At 48.4% G+C, this 27,782-nt stretch overlaps 1 protein-coding gene across 1 annotated transcript in view; it reads right to left on the bottom strand.

Annotated features, from left to right (window-relative positions):
• The window catches only part of LOC135529509 (cyclic AMP-responsive element-binding protein 5-like), a 72,843-nt gene that overhangs the window by 21,199 nt on the left and 23,862 nt on the right, over positions 1–27,782 (bottom strand). The window contains exon 3 of the mRNA XM_064958199.1: positions 10,127–10,561. Within this exon, the coding sequence (XP_064814271.1) occupies positions 10,127–10,561 (435 nt within the window). The remainder of the gene's footprint in view (positions 1–10,126; positions 10,562–27,782) is intronic.

Below are 27,782 nucleotides of genomic sequence, written 5' to 3'. Positions count from 1 at the left end.
GTCTGTACATTATCCTAACCCTACAACACCTGGAACATGTTGTGACCACTGGACTGACTGAAGCCCTGGTCTGTACATTATCCTAACCCTACAACACCTGGAACATGTTGTGACCACTGGACTGACTGACTGAAGCCCTGGTCTGTACATTATCCTAAACATACAACCCTGGAACATGTGACCACTGGACTGACTGACTGAAGCCCTGGTCTGTACATTATCCTAAACATACAACCCCTGGAACATGTGACCACTGGACTGACTGACTGAAGCCCTGGTCTGTACATTATCCTAAACATACAACCCCTGGAACATGTGACCACTGGACTGACTGACTGAAGCCCTGGTCTGTACATTATCCTAAACATACAACCCCTGGAACATGTTGTGACCACTGGACTGACTGACTGAAGCCCTGGTCTGTACATTATCCTAACCCTACAACACCTGGAATATGTTGTGACCACTGGACTGAAGCCCTGGTCTGTACATTATCCTAACCCTACAACACCTGGAACATGTCGTGACCACTGGGCTGACTGACTGAAGCCCTGGTCTGTACATTATCCTAACCCTACAACACCTGGAACATGTTGTGACCACTGGGCTGACTGAAGCCCTGGTCTGTACATTATCCTAACCCTACAACACCTGGAACATGTTGTGACCACTGGACTGACTGACTGAAGCCCTGGTCTGTACATTATCCTAACCCTACAACACCTGGAACATGTTGTGACCACTGGACTGACTGAAGCCCTGGTCTGTACATTATCCTAACCCTACAACACCTGGAACATGTTGTGACCACTGGACTGACTGAAGCCCTGGTCTGTACATTATCCTAACCCTACAACACCTGGAACATGTTGTGACCACTGGACTGACTGACTGAAGCCCTGGTCTGTACATTATCCTAAACATACAACCCCTGGAACATGTGACCACTGGACTGACTGACTGAAGCCCTGGTCTGTACATTATCCTAAACATACAACCCCTGGAACATGTGACCACTGGACTGACTGACTGAAGCCCTGGTCTGTACATTATCCTAAACATACAACCCCTGGAACATGTGACCACTGGACTGACTGACTGAAGCCCTGGTCTGTACATTATCCTAAACATACAACCCCTGGAACATGTTGTGACCACTGGACTGACTGACTGAAGCCCTGGTCTGTACATTATCCTAACCCTACAACACCTGGAATATGTTGTGACCACTGGACTGAAGCCCTGGTCTGTACATTATCCTAACCCTACAACACCTGGAACATGTCGTGACCACTGGGCTGACTGACTGAAGCCCTGGTCTGTACATTATCCTAACCCTACAACACCTGGAACATGTTGTGACCACTGGGCTGACTGAAGCCCTGGTCTGTACATTATCCTAACCCTACAACACCTGGAACATGTTGTGACCACTGGACTGACTGACTGAAGCCCTGGTCTGTACATTATCCTAACCCTACAACACCTGGAACATGTTGTGACCACTGGACTGAAGCCCTGGTCTGTACATTATCCTAACCCTACAACACCTGGAACATGTTGTGACCACTGGGCTGACTGACTGAAGCCCTGGTCTGTACATTATCCTAACCCTACAACACCTGGAACATGTTGTGACTACTGAACTGACTGAAGCCCTGGTCTGTACATTATCCTAACCCTACAACACCTGGAACATGTTGTGACCACTGGGCTGACTGACTGAAGCCCTGGTCTGTACATTACCCTAACCCTACAACACCTGGAACATGTTGTGACTACTGGACTGACTGAAGCCCTGGTCTGTACATTATCCTAACCCTACAACACCTGGAACATGTTGTGACCACTGGACTGACTGAAGCCCTGGTCTGTACATTATCCTAACCCTACAACACCTGGAACATGTTGTGACCACTGGAGTGACTGAAGCCCTGGTCTGTACATTATCCTAACCCTACAACACCTGGAACATGTTGTGACCACTGGACTGACTGAAGCCCTGGTCTGTACATCATCCTAAACATACAACCCCTGGAACATGTGACCACTGGACTGACTGAAGCCCTGGTCTGTACATTATCCTAAACATACAACCCCTGGAACATGTGACCACTGGACTGACTGACTGAAGCCCTGGTCTGTACATTATCCTAACCCTACAACACCTGGAACATGTGACCACTGGGCTGACTGACTGAAGCCCTGGTCTGTACATTATCCTAAACATACAACCCTGGAACTTGTGACCACTGGACTGACTGAAGCCCTGGTCTGTACATTATCCTAAACATACAACCCCTGGAACATGTTGTGACCACTGGACTGACTGAAGCCCTGGTCTGTACATTATCCTAAACATACAACCCCTGGAACATGTGACCACTGGGCTGACTGACTGAAGCCCTGGTCTGTACATTATCCTAAACATACAACCCCTGGAACATGTTGTGACCACTGGACTGACTGACTGAAGCCCTGGTCTGTACATTATCCTAACCCTACAACACCTGGAACATGTTGTGACCACTGGGCTGACTGACTGAAGCCCTGGTCTGTACATTATCCTAACCCTACAACACCTGGAACATGTTGTGACCACTGGACTGACTGACTGAAGCCCTGGTCTGTACATTATCCTAAACATACAACCCCTGGAACATGTGACCACTGGACTGACTGACTGAAGCCCTGGTCTGTACATTATCCTAAACATACAACCCCTGGAACATGTGACCACTGGACTGACTGACTGAAGCCCTGGTCTGTACATTATCCTAAACATACAACCCCTGGAACATGTGACCACTGGACTGACTGACTGAAGCCCTGGTCTGTACATTATCCTAAACATACAACCCCTGGAACATGTTGTGACCACTGGGCTGACTGACTGAAGCCCTGGTCTGTACATTATCCTAACCCTACAACACCTGGAACATGTTGTGACCTCTGGACTGACTGAAGCCCTGGTCTGTACATTATCCTAACCCTACAACACCTGGAACATGTTGTGACCACTGGACTGACTGACTGAAGCCCTGGTCTGTACATTATCCTAACCCTACAACACCTGGAATATGTTGTGACCACTGGACTGAAGCCCTGGTCTGTACATTATCCTAACCCTACAACACCTGGAACATGTCGTGACCACTGGGCTGACTGACTGAAGCCCTGGTCTGTACATTATCCTAACCCTACAACACCTGGAACATGTTGTGACCACTGGACTGACTGAAGCCCTGGTCTGTACATTATCCTAACCCTACAACACCTGGAACATGTTGTGACCACTGGACTGACTGACTGAAGCCCTGGTCTGTACATTATCCTAACCCTACACACCTGGAACATGTTGTGACCACTGGACTGACTGAAGCCCTGGTCTGTACATTATCCTAACCCTACAACACCTGGAACATGTTGTGACCACTGGGCTGACTGACTGAAGCCCTGGTCTGTACATTATCCTAACCCTACAACACCTGGAACATGTTGTGACTACTGGACTGACTGAAGCCCTGGTCTGTACATTATCCTAACCCTACAACACCTGGAACATGTTGTGACCACTGGGCTGACTGACTGAAGCCCTGGTCTGTACATTACCCTAACCCTACAACACCTGGAACATGTTGTGACTACTGGACTGACTGAAGCCCTGGTCTGTACATTATCCTAACCCTACAACACCTGGAACATGTTGTGACCACTGGACTGACTGAAGCCCTGGTCTGTACATTATCCTAACCCTACAACACCTGGAACATGTTGTGACCACTGGACTGACTGAAGCCCTGGTCTGTACATTATCCTAAACATACAACCCCTGGAACATGTTGTGACCACTGGACTGACTGAAGCCCTGGTCTGTACATTATCCTAAACATACAACCCCTGGAACATGTTGTGACCACTGGACTGACTGACTGAAGCCCTGGTCTGTACATTATCCTAACCCTGCAACACCTGGAACATGTTGTGACCACTGGACTGACTGAAGCCCTGGTCTGTACATTATCCTAACCCTACAACACCTGGAACATGTTGTGACCACTGGACTGACTGACTGAAGCCCTGGTCTGTACATTATCCTAAACATACAACCCCTGGAACATGTGACCACTGGACTGACTGACTGAAGCCCTGGTCTGTACATTATCCTAAACATACAACCCCTGGAACATGTGACCACTGGACTGACTGAAGCCCTGGTCTGTACATCATCCTAAACATACAACCCCTGGAACATGTGACCACTGGACTGACTGAAGCCCTGGTCTGTACCTTATCCTAAACATACAACCCCTGGAACATGTGACCACTGGACTGACTGACTGAAGCCCTGGTCTGTACATTATCCTAACCCTACAACACCTGGAACATGTGACCACTGGACTGACTGACTGAAGCCCTGGTCTGTACATTATCCTAACCCTACAACACCTGGAACATGTTGTGACCACTGGACTGACTGACTGAAGCCCTGGTCTGTACATTATCCTAAACATACAACCCCTGGAACATGTGACCACTGGACTGACTGAAGCCCTGGTCTGTACATCATCCTAAACATACAACCCCTGGAACATGTGACCACTGGACTGACTGAAGCCCTGGTCTGTACCTTATCCTAAACATACAACCCCTGGAACATGTGACCACTGGACTGACTGACTGAAGCCCTGGTCTGTACATTATCCTAACCCTACAACACCTGGAACATGTGACCACTGGACTGACTGACTGAAGCCCTGGTCTGTACATTATCCTAACCCTACAACACCTGGAACATGTTGTGACCACTGGACTGACTGACTGAAGCCCTGGTCTGTACATTATCCTAACCCTACAACACCTGGAATATGTTGTGACCACTGGACTGAAGCCCTGGTCTGTACATTATCCTAACCCTACAACACCTGGAACATGTCGTGACCACTGGGCTGACTGACTGAAGCCCTGGTCTGTACATTATCCTAACCCTAAAACACCTGGAACATGTTGTGACCACTGGACTGACTGAAGCCCTGGTCTGTACATTATCCTAACCCTACAACACCTGGAACATGTTGTGACCACTGGGCTGACTGACTGAAGCCCTGGTCTGTACATTACCCTAACCCTACAACACCTGGAACATGTTGTGACCACTGGACTGACTGAAGCCCTGGTCTGTACATTATCCTAACCCTACAACACCTGGAACATGTTGTGACCACTGGGCTGACTGACTGAAGCCCTGGTCTGTACATTATCCTAACCCTACAACACCTGGAACATGTTGTGACTACTGGACTGACTGAAGCCCTGGTCTGTACATTATCCTAACCCTACAACACCTGGAACATGTTGTGACCACTGGGCTGACTGACTGAAGCCCTGGTCTGTACATTACCCTAACCCTACAACACCTGGAACATGTTGTGACTACTGGACTGACTGAAGCCCTGGTCTGTACATTATCCTAACCCTACAACACCTGGAACATGTTGTGACCACTGGACTGACTGAAGCCCTGGTCTGTACATTATCCTAACCCTACAACACCTGGAACATGTTGTGACCACTGGAGTGACTGAAGCCCTGGTCTGTACATTATCCTAACCCTACAACACCTGGAACATGTTGTGACCACTGGACTGACTGAAGCCCTGGTCTGTACATTATCCTAACCCTACAACACCTGGAACATGTTGTGACCACTGGGCTGACTGACTGAAGCCCTGGTCTGTACATTATCCTAACCCTACAACACCTGGAACATGTTGTGACCACTGGACTGACTGACTGAAGCCCTGGTCTGTACATTATCCTAACCCTACAACACCTGGAACATGTGACCACTGGGCTGACTGACTGAAGCCCTGGTCTGTACATTATCCTAAACATACAACACCTGGAACATGTGACCACTGGAGTGACTGAAGCCCTGGTCTGTACATTATCCTAAACATACAACCCCTGGAACATGTTGTGACCACTGGACTGACTGAAGCCCTGGTCTGTACATTATCCTAACCCTACAACACCTGGAACATGTTGTGACCACTGGACTGACTGACTGAAGCCCTGGTCTGTACATTATCCTAAACATACAACCCCTGGAACATGTGACCACTGGACTGACTGACTGAAGCCCTGGTCTGTACATTATCCTAAACATACAACCCCTGGAACAGGTGACCACTGGACTGACTGAATGAAGCCCTGGTCTGTACATTATCCTAAACATACAACCCCTGGAACATGTGACCACTGGACTGACTGACTGAAGCCCTGGTCTGTACATTATCCTAAACATACAACCCCTGGAACATGTTGTGACCACTGGGCTGACTGACTGAAGCCCTGGTCTGTACATTATCCTAACCCTACAACACCTGGAACATGTTGTGACCTCTGGACTGACTGAAGCCCTGGTCTGTACATTATCCTAACCCTACAACACCTGGAACATGTTGTGACCACTGGACTGACTGACTGAAGCCCTGGTCTGTACATTATCCTAACCCTACAACACCTGGAATATGTTGTGACCACTGGACTGAAGCCCTGGTCTGTACATTATCCTAACCCTACAACACCTGGAACATGTCGTGACCACTGGGCTGACTGACTGAAGCCCTGGTCTGTACATTATCCTAACCCTACAACACCTGGAACATGTTGTGACCACTGGACTGACTGAAACCCTGGTCTGTACATTATCCTAACCCTACAACACCTGGAACATGTTGTGACCACTGGGCTGACTGACTGAAGCCCTGGTCTGTACATTACCCTAACCCTACAACACCTGGAACATGTTGTGACTACTGGACTGACTGAAGCCCTGGTCTGTACATTATCCTAACCCTACAACACCTGGAACATGTTGTGACCACTGGACTGACTGAAGCCCTGGTCTGTACATTATCCTAACCCTACAACACCTGGAACATGTTGTGACCACTGGAGTGACTGAAGCCCTGGTCTGTACATTATCCTAACCCTACAACACCTGGAACATGTTGTGACCACTGGACTGACTGAAGCCCTGGTCTGTACATTATCCTAACCCTACAACACCTGGAACATGTTGTGACCACTGGACTGACTGAAGCCCTGGTCTGTACATTATCCTAACCCTACAACACCTGGAACATGTTGTGACCACTGGACTGACTGACTGAAGCCCTGGTCTGTACATTATCCTAAACATACAACCCCTGGAACATGTTGTGACCACTGGGCTGACTGACTGAAGCCCTGGTCTGTACATTATCCTAACCCTACAACACCTGGAACATGTTGTGACCACTGGACTGACTGAAGCCCTGGTCTGTACATTGTCCTAACCCTACAACACCTGGAACATGTTGTGACCACTGGACTGACTGACTGAAGCCCTGGTCTGTACATTATCCTAACCCTACAACACCTGGAATATGTTGTGACCACTGGACTGAAGCCCTGGTCTGTACATTATCCTAACCCTACAACACCTGGAACATGTCGTGACCACTGGGCTGACTGACTGAAGCCCTGGTCTGTACATTATCCTAACCCTACAACACCTGGAACATGTTGTGACCACTGGACTGACTGAAGCCCTGGTCTGTACATTATCCTAACCCTACAACACCTGGAACATGTTGTGACCACTGGACTGACTGACTGAAGCCCTGGTCTGTACATTATCCTAACCCTACAACACCTGGAACATGTTGTGACCACTGGACTGACTGAAGCCCTGGTCTGTACATTATCCTAACCCTACAACACCTGGAACATGTTGTGACCACTGGGCTGACTGACTGAAGCCCTGGTCTGTACATTATCCTAACCCTACAACACCTGGAACATGTTGTGACCACTGGACTGACTGAAGCCCTGGTCTGTACATTATCCTAACCCTACAACACCTGGAACATGTTGTGACCACTGGGCTGACTGACTGAAGCCCTGGTCTCTACATTACCCTAACCCTACAACACCTGGAACATGTTGTGACTACTGGACTGACTGAAGCCCTGGTCTGTACATTATCCTAACCCTACAACACCTGGAACATGTTGTGACCACTGGGCTGACTGACTGAAGCCCTGGTCTGTACATTATCCTAACCCTACAACACCTGGAACATGTTGTGACCACTGGACTGACTGAAGCCCTGGTCTGTACATTATCCTAACCCTACAACACCTGGAACATGTTGTGACCACTGGGCTGACTGACTGAAGCCCTGGTCTGTACATTACCCTAACCCTACAACACCTGGAACATGTTGTGACTACTGGACTGACTGAAGCCCTGGTCTGTACATTATCCTAACCCTACAACACCTGGAACATGTTGTGACCACTGGACTGACTGAAGCCCTGGTCTGTACATTATCCTAACCCTACAACACCTGGAACATGTTGTGACCACTGGACTGACTGAAGCCCTGGTCTGTACATTATCCTAACCCTACAACACCTGGAACATGTTGTGACCACTGGACTGACTGAAGCCCTGGTCTGTACATTATCCTAACCCTACAACACCTGAAACATGTTGTGACCACTGGGCTGACTGACTGAAGCCCTGGTCTGTACATTATCCTAACCCTACAACACCTGAAACATGTTGTGACCACTGGGCTGACTGACTGAAGCCCTGGTCTGTACATTATCCTAACCCTACAACACCTGGAACATGTTGTGACCACTGGACTGACTGACTGAAGCCCTGGTCTGTACATTATCCTAACCCTACAACACCTGGAATATGTTGTGACCACTGGACTGAAGCCCTGGTCTGTACATTATCCTAACCCTACAACACCTGAAACATGTTGTGACCACTGGGCTGACTGACTGAAGCCCTGGTCTGTACATTATCCTAACCCTACAACACCTGGAACATGTTGTGACCACTGGACTGACTGAAGCCCTGGTCTGTACATTATCCTAACCCTACAACACCTGGAACATGTTGTGACCACTGGACTGACTGAAGCCCTGGTCTGTACATTATCCTAACCCTACAACACCTGGAACATGTTGTGACCACTGGACTGACTGAAGCCCTGGTCTGTACATTATCCTAACCCTACAACACCTGGAACATGTTGTGACCACTGGGCTGACTGACTGAAGCCCTGGTCTGTACATTATCCTAACCCTACAACACCTGGAACATGTTGTGACCACTGGACTGACTGACTGAAGCCCTGGTCTGTACATTATCCTAACCCTACAACACCTGGAATATGTTGTGACCACTGGACTGAAGCCCTGGTCTGTACATTATCCTAACCCTACAACACCTGAAACATGTTGTGACCACTGGGCTGACTGACTGAAGCCCTGGTCTGTACATTATCCTAACCCTACATCACCTGGAACATGTTGTGACCACTGGACTGACTGAAGCCCCGGTCTGTACATTATCCTAACCCTACAACACCTGGAACATGTTGTGACCACTGGGCTGACTGACTGAAGCCCTGGTCTGTACATTATCCTAACCCTACAACACCTGGAACATGTTGTGACCACTGGACTGACTGACTGAAGCCCAGTATATATGTTATGGCAACCTAACAGAGTAAAGGCCTAAACTCCCCAAATGAGTGTGTGTGAGGTATTTAAGTTTAAGGGTGACGCTCTGGAGTCCTGTTTCCAAACAAGAGGATCCTTTACGCCGGCAGTTTACAACCTCCAACTGACCCTCCTGACCGCTGAGACTGATCTGCAGCTGACCAACCTCAATGGAAAAACTGACCTTTGTGTCTGTTGCCAGGTAACTAACCTCTTCTTGGCAGTATGGCCACGGCCCACGGCTAAAGGAAAATGTGTCTGACCAGCCCCGGCGCTTTACAGTGAATTTGTAATGTCATTTCCTCTCCTGTATTTAAACCAAACCACTAATGGCTGTCTGTCTACCAGACTGTTAAAGTACAGGACTGAACTGTTATGGTTTGGGTTAAAGTAGGTGCTTTTGGCTTCACATGTGGTTTTAGTAGGTACTTGACATGCTTTGGTTTTGTGACAAACCTTCATAAACCTCTGTCTCTACATGAATGGTTCTGATATTTACCTTCCTCTGGCTCTGGTACCTATGCTAGGGGAAAGAATCACTTGTGAGTGCTAACCTGTGAATGTGACCCTGGTCCAGAGTGAAGTGCAGGGTGGGGTGACGTCTGGTGTGGGTGTCCAGGGTGGAGGTGAGGCGGGGGTGAGGTCTGGTGTGGGTGTCCAGGGTGGAGGTGAGGCGGGGGTGAGGTCTGGTGTGGGTGTCCAGGGTGGAGGTGAGGGGGGTGGGAGTTGTGATGGGGGTTGTGGCCCTGTGGGTGGTGGTGCCCGCCCTGGCTGTGGCCGCTGTGGTGATGGTGGGGGTGGTGCTGGTAGGCGTGGCTGTGGGGCGGAGCAGGCAGGTGCTGGTGAGGGTGGGAGGGGTGAAGATGGTGGTGGCCACCCCCCTGCTCCTGCTGCTGCCGCGATGACATCATTTCCATCATGTGACCCATGCTGTTCATGTTGCCGTTGGCGATGGCTCCCGGGTGGTGTGCTAGCGCCGCCTTCAGCCTCTGTATGGAGAAGAACAACGACATGGCCATGTTTCTATAATTCACTGGGATTAGGGACAGGAGTTCTTCCTGGTTACTATTCCAGACCATAGAGTTAAATGATTCATCTCTTTAGGCTTTGTCTGTTTGACAGTCTATCATTGAGTTAACTGGAAACAGGTACTGTAGGTTATTTGAAAGTGTGTTGACTATTGACTGTGAGACGATACACTGCTGCATTCAGCTTTATACTGTACATCCACATGTCAAGGCTGAGGTACAAACCAGAGCTGAGCCTTGACAGCCCTCACGCCCTCTCTCTCTCTCTCTCTACTGCATTCTTACTTTCCATCTCACTCTTTCGCTCGCTCGCTCCCTTCCCTCTGCCTTCCTCTCTCTCTATCCCTTTCTCTCAGTTTCGACAGTGATCTTGCTCTCTCTCTCCCTGTCCATCTCCCTCCTTTTCTTTCTCCATCTCTCTCTCCTTTTCTTTCTCCATCTCTCTCTCTCCTTTTCTCTCTCCAGGTCTGTCTGCCTGCCTGCCTGCCTGCCTGCCTGCCTGCCTGCCTGCCTGTCTGTCTGTCTGTCTGTCTGTCTGTCTGTCTGTCTGTCTGTCCTATGTTTACTCATGGGGGCAGGTTTGTTGCTTTAACCGTGTGGTCTACTTCAGACTGAGAGGCTCTGAGAACTGGCCAAGATCTGAGACCAGAGAGAGAGAGGAGGAGAGAGAGGGGACAGTGAGAGAGAGAGGGGACAGAGAGAGAAAGAGAGAGAGGGGAGAGAGAGGGGACAGAGAGAGAGAGAGAGAGGACAGTGAGAGAGACAGAGAGAGAGGAGGAGAGAGAGGGGACAGTGAGAGAGAGAGAGAGAGGAGGAGAGAGAGGGGACAGTGAGAGAGAGAGAGAGAGAGAGAGGGGAGACAGTGAGAGAGAGAGAGGGGGGAGACAGTGAGAGAGGCAGAGAGATGGGGGGAGAGAGAGAGGGCTTTTCAAGGTGCTCTTGTATTCCTGGTGTTTACCAGTCCCACCACACACACCACTCCTCAAGTGTCTGTTTGTTTGGGCAGACACTTAAAGAGACAACCCCCAAGGAAAGGGAAAAATCACCCACTCAAATGCGAATACAAACATACAAGTTCCAAAACGTGTCTGCTGCACTCCCTGCACGTCTGATCTGCTGAGAACTAACTTAGTCATAATATTAAAAAAACATGTCTGCACCTTTTCATTTTTCTGTTCCATTTGGGAGGAGGTTTTGGAATAACAGTGTGAGAGAGTGTTGAGTCTGGGACTGCCACTGTAATGACTGTAGTGGATTGGCTGGGGCTTCATTCTGAAAGGTGCTCACTTAACATAAAGAGGAACTGTACTGGAGCTTTACGGTAGTGTTAATGGGATTTTCATCATTGGCACAAAATCTATAAACTTACTAACTAAAATTGTCAATCCATTCAATTCAGTTTTGTCAGTCTTATGTTGCCTGCTAACTCTCAATCTCCTCTCTCTCTCGCTCCTGTCTCTCTCTATCTCCTTTCTCTATCTCCTGTCTCTCTCTCCATCTCCTGTCTCTCTCCATCTCCTGTCTCTCTCCATCTCCTGTCTCTCTCCATCTCCTGTCTCTCTCCATCTCCTGTCTCTCTCTCCATCTCCTGTCTCTCTCCATCTCCTGTCTCTCTCCATCTCCTGTCTCTCACCATCTCCTGTTTCTCATCTCCTCTCTCTCCATCTCCTCTCTCTCTCCATCTCCTGTCTCTCATCTCCTCTCTCTCCATCTCCTGTCTCTCATCTCCTCTCTCTCCATCTCCTGTCTCTCTCCATCTCCTGTCTCTCTCCATCTCCTGTCTCTCTCCATCTCCTGTCTCTCTCCATCTCCTGTCTCTCATCTCCTCTCTCTCCATCTCCTCTCTCTATCTCCTGTCTCTCTCCATCTCCTCTCTCTCTATCTCCTGTCTCTCTCCATCTCCTGTCTCTCTCCATCTCCATCTCCTCTCTCTCCATCTCCTGTCTCTCTCCATCTCCTGTCTCTCATCCCCTCTCTCTCCATCTCCTCTCTCTCCATCTCCTGTCTCTCTCCATCTGTTTTCTCTCTCCAATGTCCATCTCTTCCTTTACCCCTCTCTCTCTCCCCTATCTCCCCCGTCTCACCCCCCACCCACTACCTCCCAGCTGCTGTCACTCAGTCAGTCAGTCCAGTCTGTCCATGCCTCCTCCAGGCCTCCTCCTCCAGGCCTCATCCTCCAGGCCTCTTCATCCAGGCCTCCTCCTCCAGGCCTCCTCCTCCAGGCCTCCTCTTCCAGGCCTCCTCCTCCAGGCCTCCTCCTCCAGGCCTCCTCCTCCAGGCCTCCTCCTCCAGGCCTCCTCCTCCAGGCCTTCTCCTCCAGGCCTCCTCCTCCAGGCCTCCTCCTCCAGGCCTCCTCATCCAGGCCTTCTCCTCTAGGCCTCCTCCAGGCCTCCACCTCCAGGCCTCCTCCTCCAGGCCTCCTCCTCCAGGCCTCCTCCTCCAGGCCTTCTCCAGGCCTCCATGTCTCTTTAACAACCTTCACATTCATGATTCCCTGGGTCACCACGCCAGAGAAAGAGTGAGAGAGATAAAGAGCACATCAACCCTCTCCTCCTCCTCCTGCCTCAACACCCCTCCCTTCCTCACTCCTCTCTCTCTCTCACCCTCCTTCAGGGGAACTCTAGCTGTCTCAGATGAAGGATTGATGCACGCAGCATGCTCCACACGCCACAGTAACATCTTAGCAATGTGGAAAACAAAACAACAGTATCTCAGGTATTTGATGCACACAGCTGGCCTGCATAGTTTACGATGTAGGAAGTTTTGAGTGACAAGTATGGGCCATTCATCATATCTAGGTTGTCATGTACTGTAGCATCCCGTTCTATGGGACCAGTGAAAGCATCAGCCTGCTAAGCCTGTTTCAGTCTGTTCCTGGCACAGCCATAGAGTTTATATCTGCCTGTCTGGCTCTCATCTCCTACTGTACTTACTAGGAACCACCTGACAGCATTGGGATTTATATCAAAGGTTAACCAATGTCATGCTCCTCTTAGCAGTGTTTCCTATATTCAGTGTATAGATCAGTGCTACCTGATATTACCTTCATAGATCCTACTGCTGTCATGGTTCCTGTTCTTCATATTACCTTCATAGATCCTACTGCTGTCATGGTTCCTGTCCTTCATATTACCTTCATAGATCCTACTGCTGTCATGGTTCCTGTCCTTCATATTACCTTCATAGATCCTACTGCTGTCATGGTTCCTGTTCTTCATAATACCTTCATAGATCCTACTGCTGTCATGGTTCCTGTTCCTCATATTACCTTCATAGATCCTACTGCTGTCATGGTTCCTGTTCTTCATATTACCTTCATAGATCCTACTGCTGTCATGGTTCCTGTTCCTCATATTACCTTCATAGATCCTACTGCTGTCATGGTTCCTGTTCCTCATATTACCTTCATAGATCCTACTGCTGTCATGGTTCCTGTTTCTCATATTACCTTCATAGATCCTACTGCTGTCATGGTTCCTGTTCTTCATATTACCTTCATAGATCCTACTGCTGTAATGGTTCCTGTTCCTCATATTACCTTCATAGATCCTACTGCTGTCATGGTTCCTGTTCCTCATATTACCTTCATAGATCCTACTGCTGTCATGGTTCCTGTTCTTCATATTACCTTCATAGATCCTACTGCTGTCATGGTTCCTGTTCCTCATATTACCTTCATAGATCCTACTGCTGTCATGGTTCCTGTTCCTCATATTACCTTCATAGATCCTACTGCTGTCATGGTTCCTGTTCCTCATATTACCTTCATAGATCCTACTGCTGTCATGGTTCCTGTTCCTCATATTACCTTCATAGATCCTACTGCTGTCATGGTTCCTGTTTCTCATATTACCTTCATAGATCCTACTGCTGTCATGGTTCCTGTTCTTCATATTACCTTCATAGATCCTACTGCTGTCATGGTTCCTGTTTCTCATATTACCTTCATAGATCCTACTGCTGTCATGGTTCCTGTTCCTCATATTACCTTCATAGATCCTACTGCTGTCATGGTTCCTGTTCCTCATATTACCTTCATAGATCCTACTGCTGTCATGGTTCCTGTTCTTCATATTACCTTCATAGATCCTACTGCTGTCATGGTTCCTGTTCTTCATATTACCTTCATAGATCCTACTGCTGTCATGGTTCCTGTTCCTCATATTACCTTCATAGATCCTACTGCTGTCATGGTTCCTGTTTCTCATATTACCTTCATAGATCCTACTGCTGTCATGGTTCCTGTTCTTCATATTACCTTCATAGATCCTACTGCTGTCATGGTTCCTGTTTCTCATATTACCTTCATAGATCCTACTGCTGTCATGGTTCCTGTTCTTCATATTACCTTCATAGATCCTACTGCTGTCATGGTTCCTGTTCTTCATATTACCTTCATAGATCCTACTGCTGTCATGGTTCCTGTTCCTCATATTACCTTCATAGATCCTACTGCTGTCATGGTTCCTGTTCCTCATATTACCTTCATAGATCCTACTGCTGTCATGGTTCCTGTTCCTCATATTACCTTCATAGATCCTACTGCTGTCATGGTTCCTGTTCCTCATATTACCTTCATAGATCCTACTGCTGTCATGGTTCCTGTTCCTCATATTACCTTCATAGATCCTACTGCTGTCATGGTTCCTGTTCCTCATATTACCTTCATAGATCCTACTGCTGTCATGGTTCCTGTTTCTCATATTACCTTCATAGATCCTACTGCTGTCATGGTTCCTGTTCTTCATATTACCTTCATAGATCCTACTGCTGTCATGGTTCCTGTTCTTCATATTACCTTCATAGATCCTACTGCTGTCATGGTTCCTGTTCCTCATATTACCTTCATAGATCCTACTGCTGTCATGGTTCCTGTTCCTCATATTACCTTCATAGATCCTACTGCTGTCATGGTTCCTGTTTCTCATATTACCTTCATAGATCCTACTGCTGTCATGGTTCCTGTTCCTCATATTACCTTCATAGATCCTACTGCTGTCATGGTTCCTGTTCTTCATATTACCTTCATAGATCCTACTGCTGTAATGGTTCCTGTTCCTCATATTACCTTCATAGATCCTACTGCTGTCATGGTTCCTGTTTCTCATATTACCTTCATAGATCCTACTGCTGTCATGGTTCCTGTTCCTCATATTACCTTCATAGATCCTACTGCTGTCATGGTTCCTGTTCCTCATATTACCTTCATAGATCCTACTGCTGTCATGGTTCCTGTTCCTCATATTACCTTCATAGATCCTACTGCTGTCATGGTTCCTGTTCCTCATATTACCTTCATAGATCCTACTGCTGTCATGGTTCCTGTTCCTCATATTACCTTCATAGATCCTACTGCTGTCATGGTTCCTGTTCTTCATATTACCTTCATAGATCCTACTGCTGTCATGGTTCCTGTTCCTCATATTACCTTCATAGATCCTACTGCTGTCATGGTTCCTGTTCTGTTCCCAGAACCTTCAGGAGCTAAAGCAATCCTTTCCTCTCTATTATAGGTACTTCAACATCAGCACTAATATAACTCACACACACACACACACACACACGGGCACGCACACACACACACGCACACAGACACACACACTCAGCCACACACACACTCCAACACACACAACTCAACACTTCTCAGCAGGACTGGCTCCAGGCGAACTCAGTCGGGGTCTCAACTTACTGTTGAGAGTTAGAATAGTAGAATACACAAGGTGCAAGTTTGAAATGTGGTTGTGCATCAGCAATTTTTCTGTTGTTTTGTCAGTCACTGACAGTCACTCAATTATCCATGTCAACCACTTCCACCTCAGCCTCAACAGCGCTTCTCACAGTCAGCGCCTGGCCTGGACTGGCTAGACTGGCTAGACTGGCCTAGACTGGCCTGGACTGGCTAGACTGGCCTAGACTGGCCTGGACTGGCCTGGCCTAGACTGGCCTGGCCTAGACTGGCCTGGACTGGCTAGACTGGCCTAGACTGGCCTAGACTGGCTAGACTGGCCTAGACTGGCCTGGCCTAGACTGGCCTGGACTGGCTAGACTGGCCTAGACTGGCTTGGACTGGCTAGACTGGCCTAGACTGGCTTGGACTGGCTAGACTGGCCTAGACTGGCCTGGACTGGCTAGACTGGCCTAGACTGGCTTGGACTGGCTAGACTGGCCTAGACTGGCCTGGCCTAGACTGGCCTGGACTGGCCAGACTGGCCTACACTGGTTTGGACTGGCTAGACTGGCCTGGACCGGCCTAGACTGGCCTAGACTGGCCTGGACTTGCCTAAACTGGCCTAGACTGGCCGAATGTCCTGGAATGACCTAGACTGGCCTAGACTGGACTGGCCTAGACTGGCCTGGCCTAGACTGGCCTAGACTGGCCTAGACTGGCCTAGACTGGCCTGGGCTGGCCTAGACCCTAGACTGGCCTGGTCTGGCTTAGACTGGCCTAGACGACAACACAGGGGTTAACATACCACAGAAACCAGACAACAGAACAGTGAGTTAGATCAGATCTGTCTAGACTACAACACAGTGGGTTAGATCAGGTCTGTCTAGACTACAACACATTGGGTTAGATCAGGTCTGTCTAAACTACAGGACAGTGGGTTAGATCCGGTCTGTCTAGACTACAGCACAGTGGGTTGGATCAGATCTGTCTAGACTACAGCACAGTGGGTTAGATCAGGTCTGTCTAGACTACAGCACAGTGGGTTAGATCAGACCTGTCTAGACTACAGCACAGTGGGTTAGAACAGATCTGTCTAGACGACAGCACAGTGGGTTAGATCAGATTTGTCTAGACTACAACACAGTGGGTTAGATCAGGTCTGTCTAGACTAGAATGCTGTTCATCGACTACAGCTCAGCATTTAACACCATAGTACCCTCCAAGCTCGTCATCAAGCTCGAGACCCTGGGTCTCGACCCCGCCCTGTGCAACTGGGTACTGGACTTCCTGACGGGCCGCCCCCAGGTGGTGAGGGTAGGCAACAACATCTCCACCTCGCTGATCCTCAACACTGGGGCCCCACAAGGGTGCGTTCTGAGCCCTCTCCTGTACTCCCTGTTCACCCACGACTGCGTGGCCACGCACGCCTCCAACTCAATCATCAAGTTTGCGGACGACACAACAGTGGTAGGCTTGATTACCAACAACGACGAGACGGCCTACAGGGAGGAGGTGAGGGCCCTCGGAGTGTGGTGTCAGGAAAATAACCTCACACTCAACGTCAACAAAACTAAGGAGATGATTGTGGACTTCAGGAAACAGCAGAGGGAACACCCCCCTATCCACATCGACGGAACAGTAGTGGAGAGGGTAGTTTTAAGTTCCTCGGCATACACATCACAGACAAACTGAATGGGTCCACCCACACAGACAGCATCGTGAAGAAGGCGCAGCAGCGCCTCTTCAACCTCAGGAGGCTGAAGAAATTCGGCTTGTCACCAAAAGCACTCACAAACTTCTACAGATGCACAATCAAGAGCATCCTGGCGGGCTGTATCACCGCCTGGTACGGCAACTGCTCCGCCCACAACCGTAAGGCTCTCCAGAGGGTAGTGAGGTCTGCACAACGCATCACCGGAAGCAAACTACCTGCCCTCCAGGACACCTACACCACCCGATGTTACAGGAAGGCCATAAAGATCATCAAGGACAACAACCATCCGAGCCACTGCCTGTTCACCCCGCTACCATCCAGAAGGCGGGGTCAGTACAGGTGCATCAAAGCTGGGACCGAGAGACTGAAAAACAGCTTCTATCTCAAGGCCATCAGACTGTTAAACAGCAACCACTAACATTGAGTGGCTGCTGCCAACACACTGACTCAACTCCAGCCACTTTAATAATGGGAATTGATGGGAAATGATGTAAAATATATCACTAGCCACTTTAAACAATGCTACCTAATATAATGTTTACATACCCTACATTATTCATCTCATATGTATACGTATATACTGTACTCTATATCATCTCCTGCATCTTTATGTAATACATGTATCACAAGCCACTTTAACTATGCCACTTTGTTTACATACTCATCTCATATGTATATACTGTACTCGATACCATCTACTGTATCTTGCCTATGCTGCTCTGTACCATCACTCATTCATATATCTTTATGTACATATTCTTTATCCCCTTACACTTGTGTGTATAAGACAGTAGTTTTGGAATTGTTAGTTAGATTACTTGTTGTTTATTACTGCATTGTCGGAACTAGAAGCACAAGCATTTCGCTACACTCGCATTAACATCTGCTAACCATGTGTATGTGACAAATAAAAATTTGATTTGATTTGACTACAACACAGTGGGTTAGATCAGACCTGTCTAGACTACAGCACAGTGGGTTACATCTGGTCTGTCTGTCTGCAGCACAGTGGGTTAGATCAGACATGTATAGACTACAGTACAGTGGGTTAGATCAGGTCTGTCTGTCTGCAGCACAGTGAGTTAGATCAGACCTGTATAGACTGCAGCACAGTGGGTTAGATCAGACCTGTCTGTCTGCAGCACAATGGGTTAGATCAGACCTGTCTAGACTACAGCACAGTGGGTTAGATCAGGTCTGTCTGTCTGTAGCTGTATACTGACTCAGAGGGTCGGTTATACCAGGCTGCAGCACCGGGGGGGGTTGAGAATACTGGAGTCCGATTGTCTGTCCGTCCGTCCGTCCCTCCCGCCCGCCCGCCTGTCCGTCCGTCCGTCCCTCCCTCCCTCCCTCCCTCCCTCCCTCCCTTCCTCCCTCCCTCCCTCCCTCCCTCCCTCCCGCCCACCCGCCCACCCGCCCACCCGTCCGTCCCTCCCTCCCCCCACCCGTCCGTCCCTCCCTCCCCCCACCCGTCCGTCCGTCCCTCCCTCCCTCCATTAGCTCTGTGAGAGTTGGTAAAATGGAAGTGTGAGTGAAGCAATCAATCACATAACTGGTTTGTGAAAAAAAAGCAAGCACCAAAACCAATGGTGATTCTGGCCACTGTATCTGTTGCTTATAACAAAGCATCATTCGATGTGTATTTACTGTCTCGACCTCCTTACTAAATGTACACTGCACCTAACAGACAAAAAGCAATCTGATACCACATCACTACTATTCCCCAGACTGCTGACATGGACTCCTTCCATGTGGCTCTACTGTCTGAGGAAGTCATCTGACCCTGACAGGCCACCATAACACCTTCCCATTCAGCCTTCAACCTGTCAATCAACACCCAGACCTGTGGCCCCTCCCCTGCGATAGCGGGAGCCAATCAGGCTGGGCAGCTGTCCGCCTATCTTCCACCACTCAATCATAGCAGCCAATCTCATGTCCTGAGCCACGTTCCCACAGAGGCCAGAGCAGAGACCCAGGCAGTGGAATGTGACTGCCCCATCCACCACTGTCTGCTCTGCACTGCACTGCAGACCCACTAATGTGCCTGTCTGGGGCTGGGGGAAGGGGTATAGGGCTGGGAGGTGGGGCTGGGGCTGGGGCTGGGGCTGGGGCTGGGGCTGGGGGAAGGGGTATAGGGCTGGGAGGTGGGGCTGGGGCTGATGTTGCCTGGCTCCATGCCAGCCAAACGTCAGGGGAGTGGGGGATAGAGGGGTGGAGGGAGAAGAGGCGGGGAGTGGATAGCTTCCAGTCTCCCCTCCACTCACAGAGAGAGAGAGTCAGCCTGGCCTCCGGGCCCAGCAAAGTGCTCATTTATCAGCCCTGTATTGTGAGAGGAGTCCAGCTGGCAGGGCCGTCTCTACTATCTATCTGGCTTTTAACTGAATTAACCTCCCATCAGGAGGAGAGGAGAGGAGAGGCCGCAGACTGCCGCCCGAACAGCACCAAATAGTATATTTATAGTATATTTATAGTGCACGAGGGCCCAAGTCACAATAAGTGCACTCTAAAGGAACAGGGTGCCCTCTGGGATGCAGGTCCAGTGTGTCACAGTCAGGCAGCGTACTGTAGCTAGTAGAGTCTGCTCTCAAGGTTAAAACACAGTGCTAGCTACACCTGACACACACAGCCCGTAACCATAACAACAGACACACTCACGACAGAGAGACTTGAACTCACGGAACTCATAATCAAGCAGTACATTGTACCAGCCACAGCTGAGACCAGCCACACAGCAGAGAAGAGAAGCACTGATGGAGGTACGTAACAATGGACTTCACCTACGATACAGTCAGTCTGAGCTGTAGATCTACAACACAAAACGTTCCACTGCACATGACACTACTAAACAACGGTCTGTATGATTAAAAAACAAAGCATCTAAGAGAACCAGGCAGGGAACTGTGAATCAGGCAGGGATCTGTGAACCAGGCAGGGATCTGTGAACCAGGCAGGGATCTGTGAACCAGGCAGGGATCTGTGAACCAGGCAGGGATCTGTGAACCAGGCAGGGATCTGTGAATCAGGCAGGGATCTGTGAACCAGGCAAGGATCTGTGAACCAGGCAGGGATCTGTGAACCAGGCAGGGATCTGTGAACCAGGCAGGGATCTGTGAACCAGGCAGGGATCTGTGAACCAGGCAAGGATCTGTGAACCAGGCAGGGATCTGTGAACCAGGCAGGGATCTGTGAACCAGGCAGGGATCTGTGAACCAGGCAAGGATCTGTGAACCAGGCAGGGATCTGTAAACCTGGAACCAAATCAACCTGTCATGTATTGCAGCAAACAAAGCAACTCTGTCGCAAACGAGAAGAGAGAGAGAAAGAGAGAGAAATATAGAGATAGAGAGAGATGAAGATAAAGAGAGAGAAAGATATAGAAAGAGAGAGAAATAATAGAGATAGAGAGAGAGGAAGATAGAGATAGGGAGAGAAATATAAAGATAGAGAGAGATGAAGATAAAGAGAGAAAAAGATATAGAAAGAGTGAAATATAGAGAGAGAGAGAGATGAAGATAAGAGAGAGAAAGATATAGATAGAGATGAAGATAAAGAGAGAGAAGGAGATAAAGAGAGAGAAGGAGAGATAAAGATTCCCTCACCGTGATACAGGCCAGGTTCCCACTCTTCTACTCACTGGTTTCATCTGACACAACTGAATGACTTGGCTCAAACTGTCCCAGATCTAACTCAGCTCCACTAAGCTGAGCCCAAACTTATGGTCCTGGTAGGCTGCATTCGGACCCACAGTGACGCAAATGAACAGACCGACGGGCCTTCCACGGTGATGATCATCAGCAGGCTTGTGGTTACGTCCCAAATGGCACACTATTGCCTATATAGTGCATTACTTTTGACCAGAACCCTTTAGACCCTGGTCAAAAGTAGTGCACTGTAAAGGGAATAGGGTGCCATTGGGGACGTAACCACTGTCTCTCCCAAACCCCTTCATCATGACCTCTAATGTACTTTAACACATGGTTGTGTTTGGCTCAGACTGTGCTCATCACCCAGACTTAACCACCACCTGCATTAACCTGTAATAACACACACACACTGGTTTCTCCCTCTCCCCGCGGCAACATGTAGCCAGGCCACAGAACAGTCATGATGTCAGTGCAGGTGTTGGCCTGTCGTGTTGGTAGTAGGTGTTCTGACAGCGGAGGATGGTACACAGTGTGGAGGAAGAGGACAACAGTCTGGTGTTTGGATGGACCAACCTGTCTCAACCTAACAGCCATATAATACAGCAACAGAAAGAGCTGGTAAGATGGAAAAGTAATGATATAACTAAGGATATAATCCCCATGTATTAGGAGGGAGAATATAGACAGTAGTAAGGACACAGGTTGTCAAGGTTAGTTTGTCTTTTACCATTCAATGTTCCACGTTGATAAAATGCTGCCACACAGATTAAACATAAAACCCCAGCTACTGGACTGAAGATGCCTTCTCCTGGAGGGAAGAAGCCATTTACTGTCTGACGTCTAAACCCTGACCTCTGACCTCCTGACCTCCTGTATCACCCCCCCCCCTCTCATTAATGTGGTGTCATTAATGCTATTTATTCATGCTGTCTTCCTATTTGACACCAGCTCAGTCGGCCCGGTGTGACTGATGTCCGTGTGAGTGCTCTGGCCACGTCCCGAACAGCCACTCAGGTTTCCCCTGTTCCCTCCCTGGCCTGGCCATATGACTTCATCACTATTAACCCCGAGAGGAGAACGCCAGAGCGGGGAAGAACAGGGACGAGTGGGAAGAGATGGAGCCTGAGCCGGGATGAGTCAATCAAACCAGATCAGGTCATGGGGACACACTTTCATTCCTCTTAAGAGTGGAGCAGAGGGCTCTCTGGGGACCTGAGGCCCTTTGGAGTCGCCCGAGTCATCACTAGTTAGGGAACATTGAACCTAATCTAACCAGGCCTGTATGTGGGGTCACAGAACATTGAACCTAACCTACCCAGGCCTGTATGTGGGGTCACAGAACATTGAACCTAACCAGGCCTGTATGTGGGGTTACAGAACATTGAACCTAATCTAACCTGTATGTGGAGTTACAGAACATTGAACCTAACCTACCCAGGCCTGTATGTGGAGTTACAGAACATTGAACCTAACCTACCCAGGCCTGTATGTGGAGTTACAGAACATTGAACCTAATCTAACCTGTATGTGGAGTTACAGAACATTGAACCTAATCTAACCAGGCCTGTATGTGGAGATACAGAACATTGAACCTAAGCTAACCATTCCTGTATGTGGAGTTACAGAACATTGAACCTAGTCTAACCTGTATGTGGAGTTACAGAACATTGAACCTAACCTAACCAGGCCTGTATGTGGAGTTACAGAACATTGAACCTAACCTACCCAGGCCTGTATGTGGAGTTACAGAACATTGAACCTAATCTAACCTGTATGTGGAGTTACAGAACATTGAACCTAACCTAACCAGGCCTGTATGTAGAGTTACAGAACATTGAACCTAACCTAACCAGGCCTGTATGTGGGGTCACAGAACATTGAACCTAACCTACCCAGGCCTGTATGTGGGGTTACAGAACATTGCACCTAACCTACCCAGGCCTGTATGTGGGGTTACAGAACATTGAACCTAACCTACCCAGGTCTGTATGTGGGGTTACAGACCATTGAATCTAACCTACCCAGGCCTGTATGTGGGGTCACAGAACATTGAACCTAACCTACCCAGGCCTGTATGTGGGGTCACAGAACATTGAACCTAACCTACCCAGGCCTGTATGTGGGGTCACAGAACATTGAACCTAACCTACCCAGGTCTGTATGTGGGGTTACAGACCATTGAATCTAATCTACCCAGGTCTGTATGTGGGGTCACAGAACATTGAATCTAATCTACCCAGGCCTGTATGTGGGGTCACTTTTAAAGTGGTAAAGAAATATTATCCTGGGCTTTAAATGGACAGAGAAGAGAGTGAACAGCTACAGTGCCTTGCGAAAGTATTCGGCCCCCTTGAACTTTGCGACCTTTTGCCACATTTCAGGCTTCAAACATAAAGATATAAAACTGTATTTTTTTGTGAAGAATCAACAACAAGTGGGACACAATCATGAAGTGGAACGACATTTATTGGATATTTCAAACTTTTTTAACAAATCAAAAACTGAAAAATTGGGCGTGCAAGATTATTCAGCCCCCTTAAGTTAATACTTTGTAGCGCCACCTTTTGCTGCGATTACAGCTGTAAATCGCTTGGGGTATGTCTCTATCAGTTTTGCACATCGAGAGACTGAAATTTTTTCCCATTCCTCCTTGCAAAACAGCTCGAGCTCAGTGAGGTTGGATGGAGAGCATTTGTGAACAGCAGTGTTCAGTTCTTTCCACAGATTCTCGATTGGATTCAGGTCTGGACTTTGACTTGGCCATTCTAACACCTGGATATGTTTATTTTTGAACCATTCCATTGTAGATTTAGCTTTATGTTTTGGATCATTGTCTTGTTGGAAGACAAATCTCCGTCCCAGTCTCAGGTCTTTTGCAGACTCCATCAGGTTTTCTTCCAGAATGGTCCTGTATTTGGCTCCATCCATCTTCCCATCAATTTTAACCATCTTCCCTGTCCCTGCTGAAGAAAAGCAGGCCCAAACCATGATGCTGCCACCACCATGTTTGACAGTGGGTATGGTGTGTTCAGGGTGATGGGCTGTGTTGCTTTTACGCCAAATATAACGTTTTGCATTGTTGCCAAAAAGTTCAATTTTGGTTTCATCTGACCAGAGCACCTTCTTCCACATGTTTGGTGTGTCTCCCAGGTGGCTTGTGGCAAACTTTAAACAACACTTTTTATGGATATCTTTAAGAAATGGCTTTCTTCTTACGACTGATTGTTGTCCTATGGACAGAGTCTCCCACCTCAGCTGTAGATCTCTGCAGTTCATCCAGAGTGATCATTGGCCTCTTGGCTGCATCTCTGATCAGTCTTCTCCTTGTATGAGCTGAAAGTTTAGAGGGACGGCCAGGTCTTGGTAGATTTGCAGTGGTCTGATACTCCTTCCATTTCAATATTATCGCTTGCATATTGCTCCTTGGGATGTTTAAAGCTTGGGAAATCTTTTTGTATCCAAATCCGGCTTTAAACTTCTTCACAACAGTATCTCGGACCTGCCTGGTGTGTTCCTTGTTCTTCATGATGCTCTCTGCGCTTTTAACGGACCTCTGAGACTATCACAGTGCAGGTGCATTTATACGGAGACTTGATTACACACAGGTGGATTGTATTTATCATCATTAGTCATTTAGGTCAACATTGGATCATTCAGAGATCCTCACTGAACTTCTGGAGAGAGTTTGCTGCACTGAAAGTAAAGGGGCTGAATAATTTTGCACGCCCAATTTTTCAGTTTTTGATTTGTTAAAAAAGTTTGAAATATCCAATAAATGTCGTTCCACTTCATGATTGTGTCCCACTTGTTGTTGATTCTTCACAAAAAAATACAGTTTTATATCTTTATGTTTGAAGCCTGAAATGTGGCAAAAGGTCGCAAAGTTCAAGGGGGCCGAATACTTTCGCAAGGCACTGTATTAAAACCCTGGTTTGTTTCAATACCCTGCGTCATGTCAGTCTCTTCTCGTCAGACATGTTCAGCCAGCCAGCGTGTTTACTCTGTACTGTACTTCTGCTAACAGGATGTATAATGAGGCTACACATCTACAGCCGTGACTTTCCTGGTAACAATCTTTGTGGGCCCAGACCCTTCTAACTCTCCTCCCCCAGCCCCTAAAAACCACCGCATGGGTTCCCTGTCTGCGGCAGCTATAGAAGGGAGGGAGAGAGTGTCAGTGAGCCCCTGTGCCATAAATGTAGAGGGTATAATTCCTCCACCAACACCTCCTCAACCTCCCCCACCCCTCCCCAAACACCTCCTCAACCTCCCCCACCCTCCCCAACACCTCCTCAACCTCCCCCACACCTCCCCAACACCTCCTCAACCTCCCCCACACCTCCCCAACACCTCCTCAACCTCCCCCACCCCCCCAACACCTCCTCAACCTCCCCCACCCCCAAACACCTCCTCAACCTCCCCCACCCCTCCCCCAACACCTCCTCAACCTCCCCCAACACCTCCTCAAACTCCACCCCCCAACATCTCCTCAACCTCCCCCACCCCTTCCCCAACATCTCCTCAACCACCCCCAACACCACCACCTCTACCCACCAATGCCTGCCTTCCATACCCACTATCCACTCCTCCATGTGTCCCCCCCCCATTAGTTCACTTTTATTACATTACCCACATTCCCCAGAGAGACAGGAACCGCTCCCCCACTCCTCCCTCCACCTCTCCTGTACCCCCTCTCTGCTAAACTGATTTCTTCTGGGACTACAGGAGGACGACAGGCAGCCTGGTGGAAGGTAGTGGGAGTCTCTCTGTACTGTAACTAGAGTCACTCCTTCCTTCCCTTCCCCCACTGGGCCGAGCCGAGCACAGCCTCCCTGTGGCCCCAGAGGAGGGAGGGAGGGAGAGAGGGAGAGAGGGAGAGAGGGAGAGAGGGAGAGAGAGAGGGAGAGAGGGAGAGAGGGAGATGGACAGATGGACAGATGGAGGAAGATGGGCTGTTCTGTTCTGCCAGGCCCAGACGACCCCGGTATGTTGCAGTGCTGTTCATACGTAGCCACATTGGTGCGCAGGGCAGGCAGCGAGATGCACCCCCCTCCCACACACACACACACAGCAGGCTAAACATACACTTGGCAGCCTCTCTCTCTCTCTCCCTCTGCCTCTTTCTCCCTCCCTCTCTCCCTCTCTCTCTTTCCTCCCTGTCAGTCTAATGGATTGGCCTTTCTGCCTCCAGACTCTACATCCCCACTGGTTCCTCTTGTAAAGCAGGGCTCTGTGGACCAGCCGACAGGGTTATTACTACAAAACCCCAGCCTCTGGGGGGAGAGGGGCAGAGGAAGACAGACAGACAAGGAGAGAGAGATAGAGTGGGTGGATGAGCTAGAGAGGGAGAGAGACATATGCTCACAGGAGCACAGTCAGGAACAAAGTGCCTGGACTAATCTAATGTTAGAGGCAAATTGAAACAAAAGGCACCTTGCTGAGGCTATTTCAGATAGAGAGTAGAAGGAATGTGGAAAGTAGTGCTTCCAAAATCATTCATCTGAATCATAAATTGAAATATTTATTTGACAGTTTGTATTAATAGACTCTGATAAAGTTTCTGTTTATCGGACATATACTGAACAAAAATATAAATGCAACATACTACAATTTCAAAGATTTTACTGAGTTACAGTTTATATAAGGAAATCAGTCTATTTGAATTCATCAGGCCCTAATCTATAGATTTCTGGAAAATACAGATATGCATCCACCTTAAAAAAAGGGCAGGGGAACATGGGACCAAAACTTCACAAACTTTATATTTTATATATATATTTTTTTATACTTTATATTTTTGTTCAGTGTGGTTACACAGGTCGCTAGACTAACAGATCACTTTCCCTAACTGGCTGAAACAGTTAACAACTGGGTCAACTGTTGACTGGTTAACAACTGGGTCAACTGTTGAATGGTTAACAACTGGGTCAACTATTGACTGGTTAACAACTGGGTCAACTGTTGAATGGTTAACAACTGGGTCAACTGTTGAATGGTTAACAACTGGGTCAACTGTTGACTGGTTAACAACTGGGTCAACTGTTGAATGGTTAACAACTGGGTCAACTGTTGAATGGTTAACAACTGGGTCAGCTGTTGAATGGTTAACAACTGGGTCAACTGTTGACTGGTTAACAACTGGGTCAACTGTTGACT

Source organism: Oncorhynchus masou, unplaced genomic scaffold (assembly GCF_036934945.1).
Source record: "Oncorhynchus masou masou isolate Uvic2021 unplaced genomic scaffold, UVic_Omas_1.1 unplaced_scaffold_1173, whole genome shotgun sequence".
In the NCBI taxonomy this organism is placed as follows: Eukaryota; Metazoa; Chordata; class Actinopteri; order Salmoniformes; family Salmonidae; genus Oncorhynchus; species Oncorhynchus masou.
Note: the sequence above shows the minus strand (reverse complement) of the source record. Positions and strands in the feature narration are given on the sequence as shown.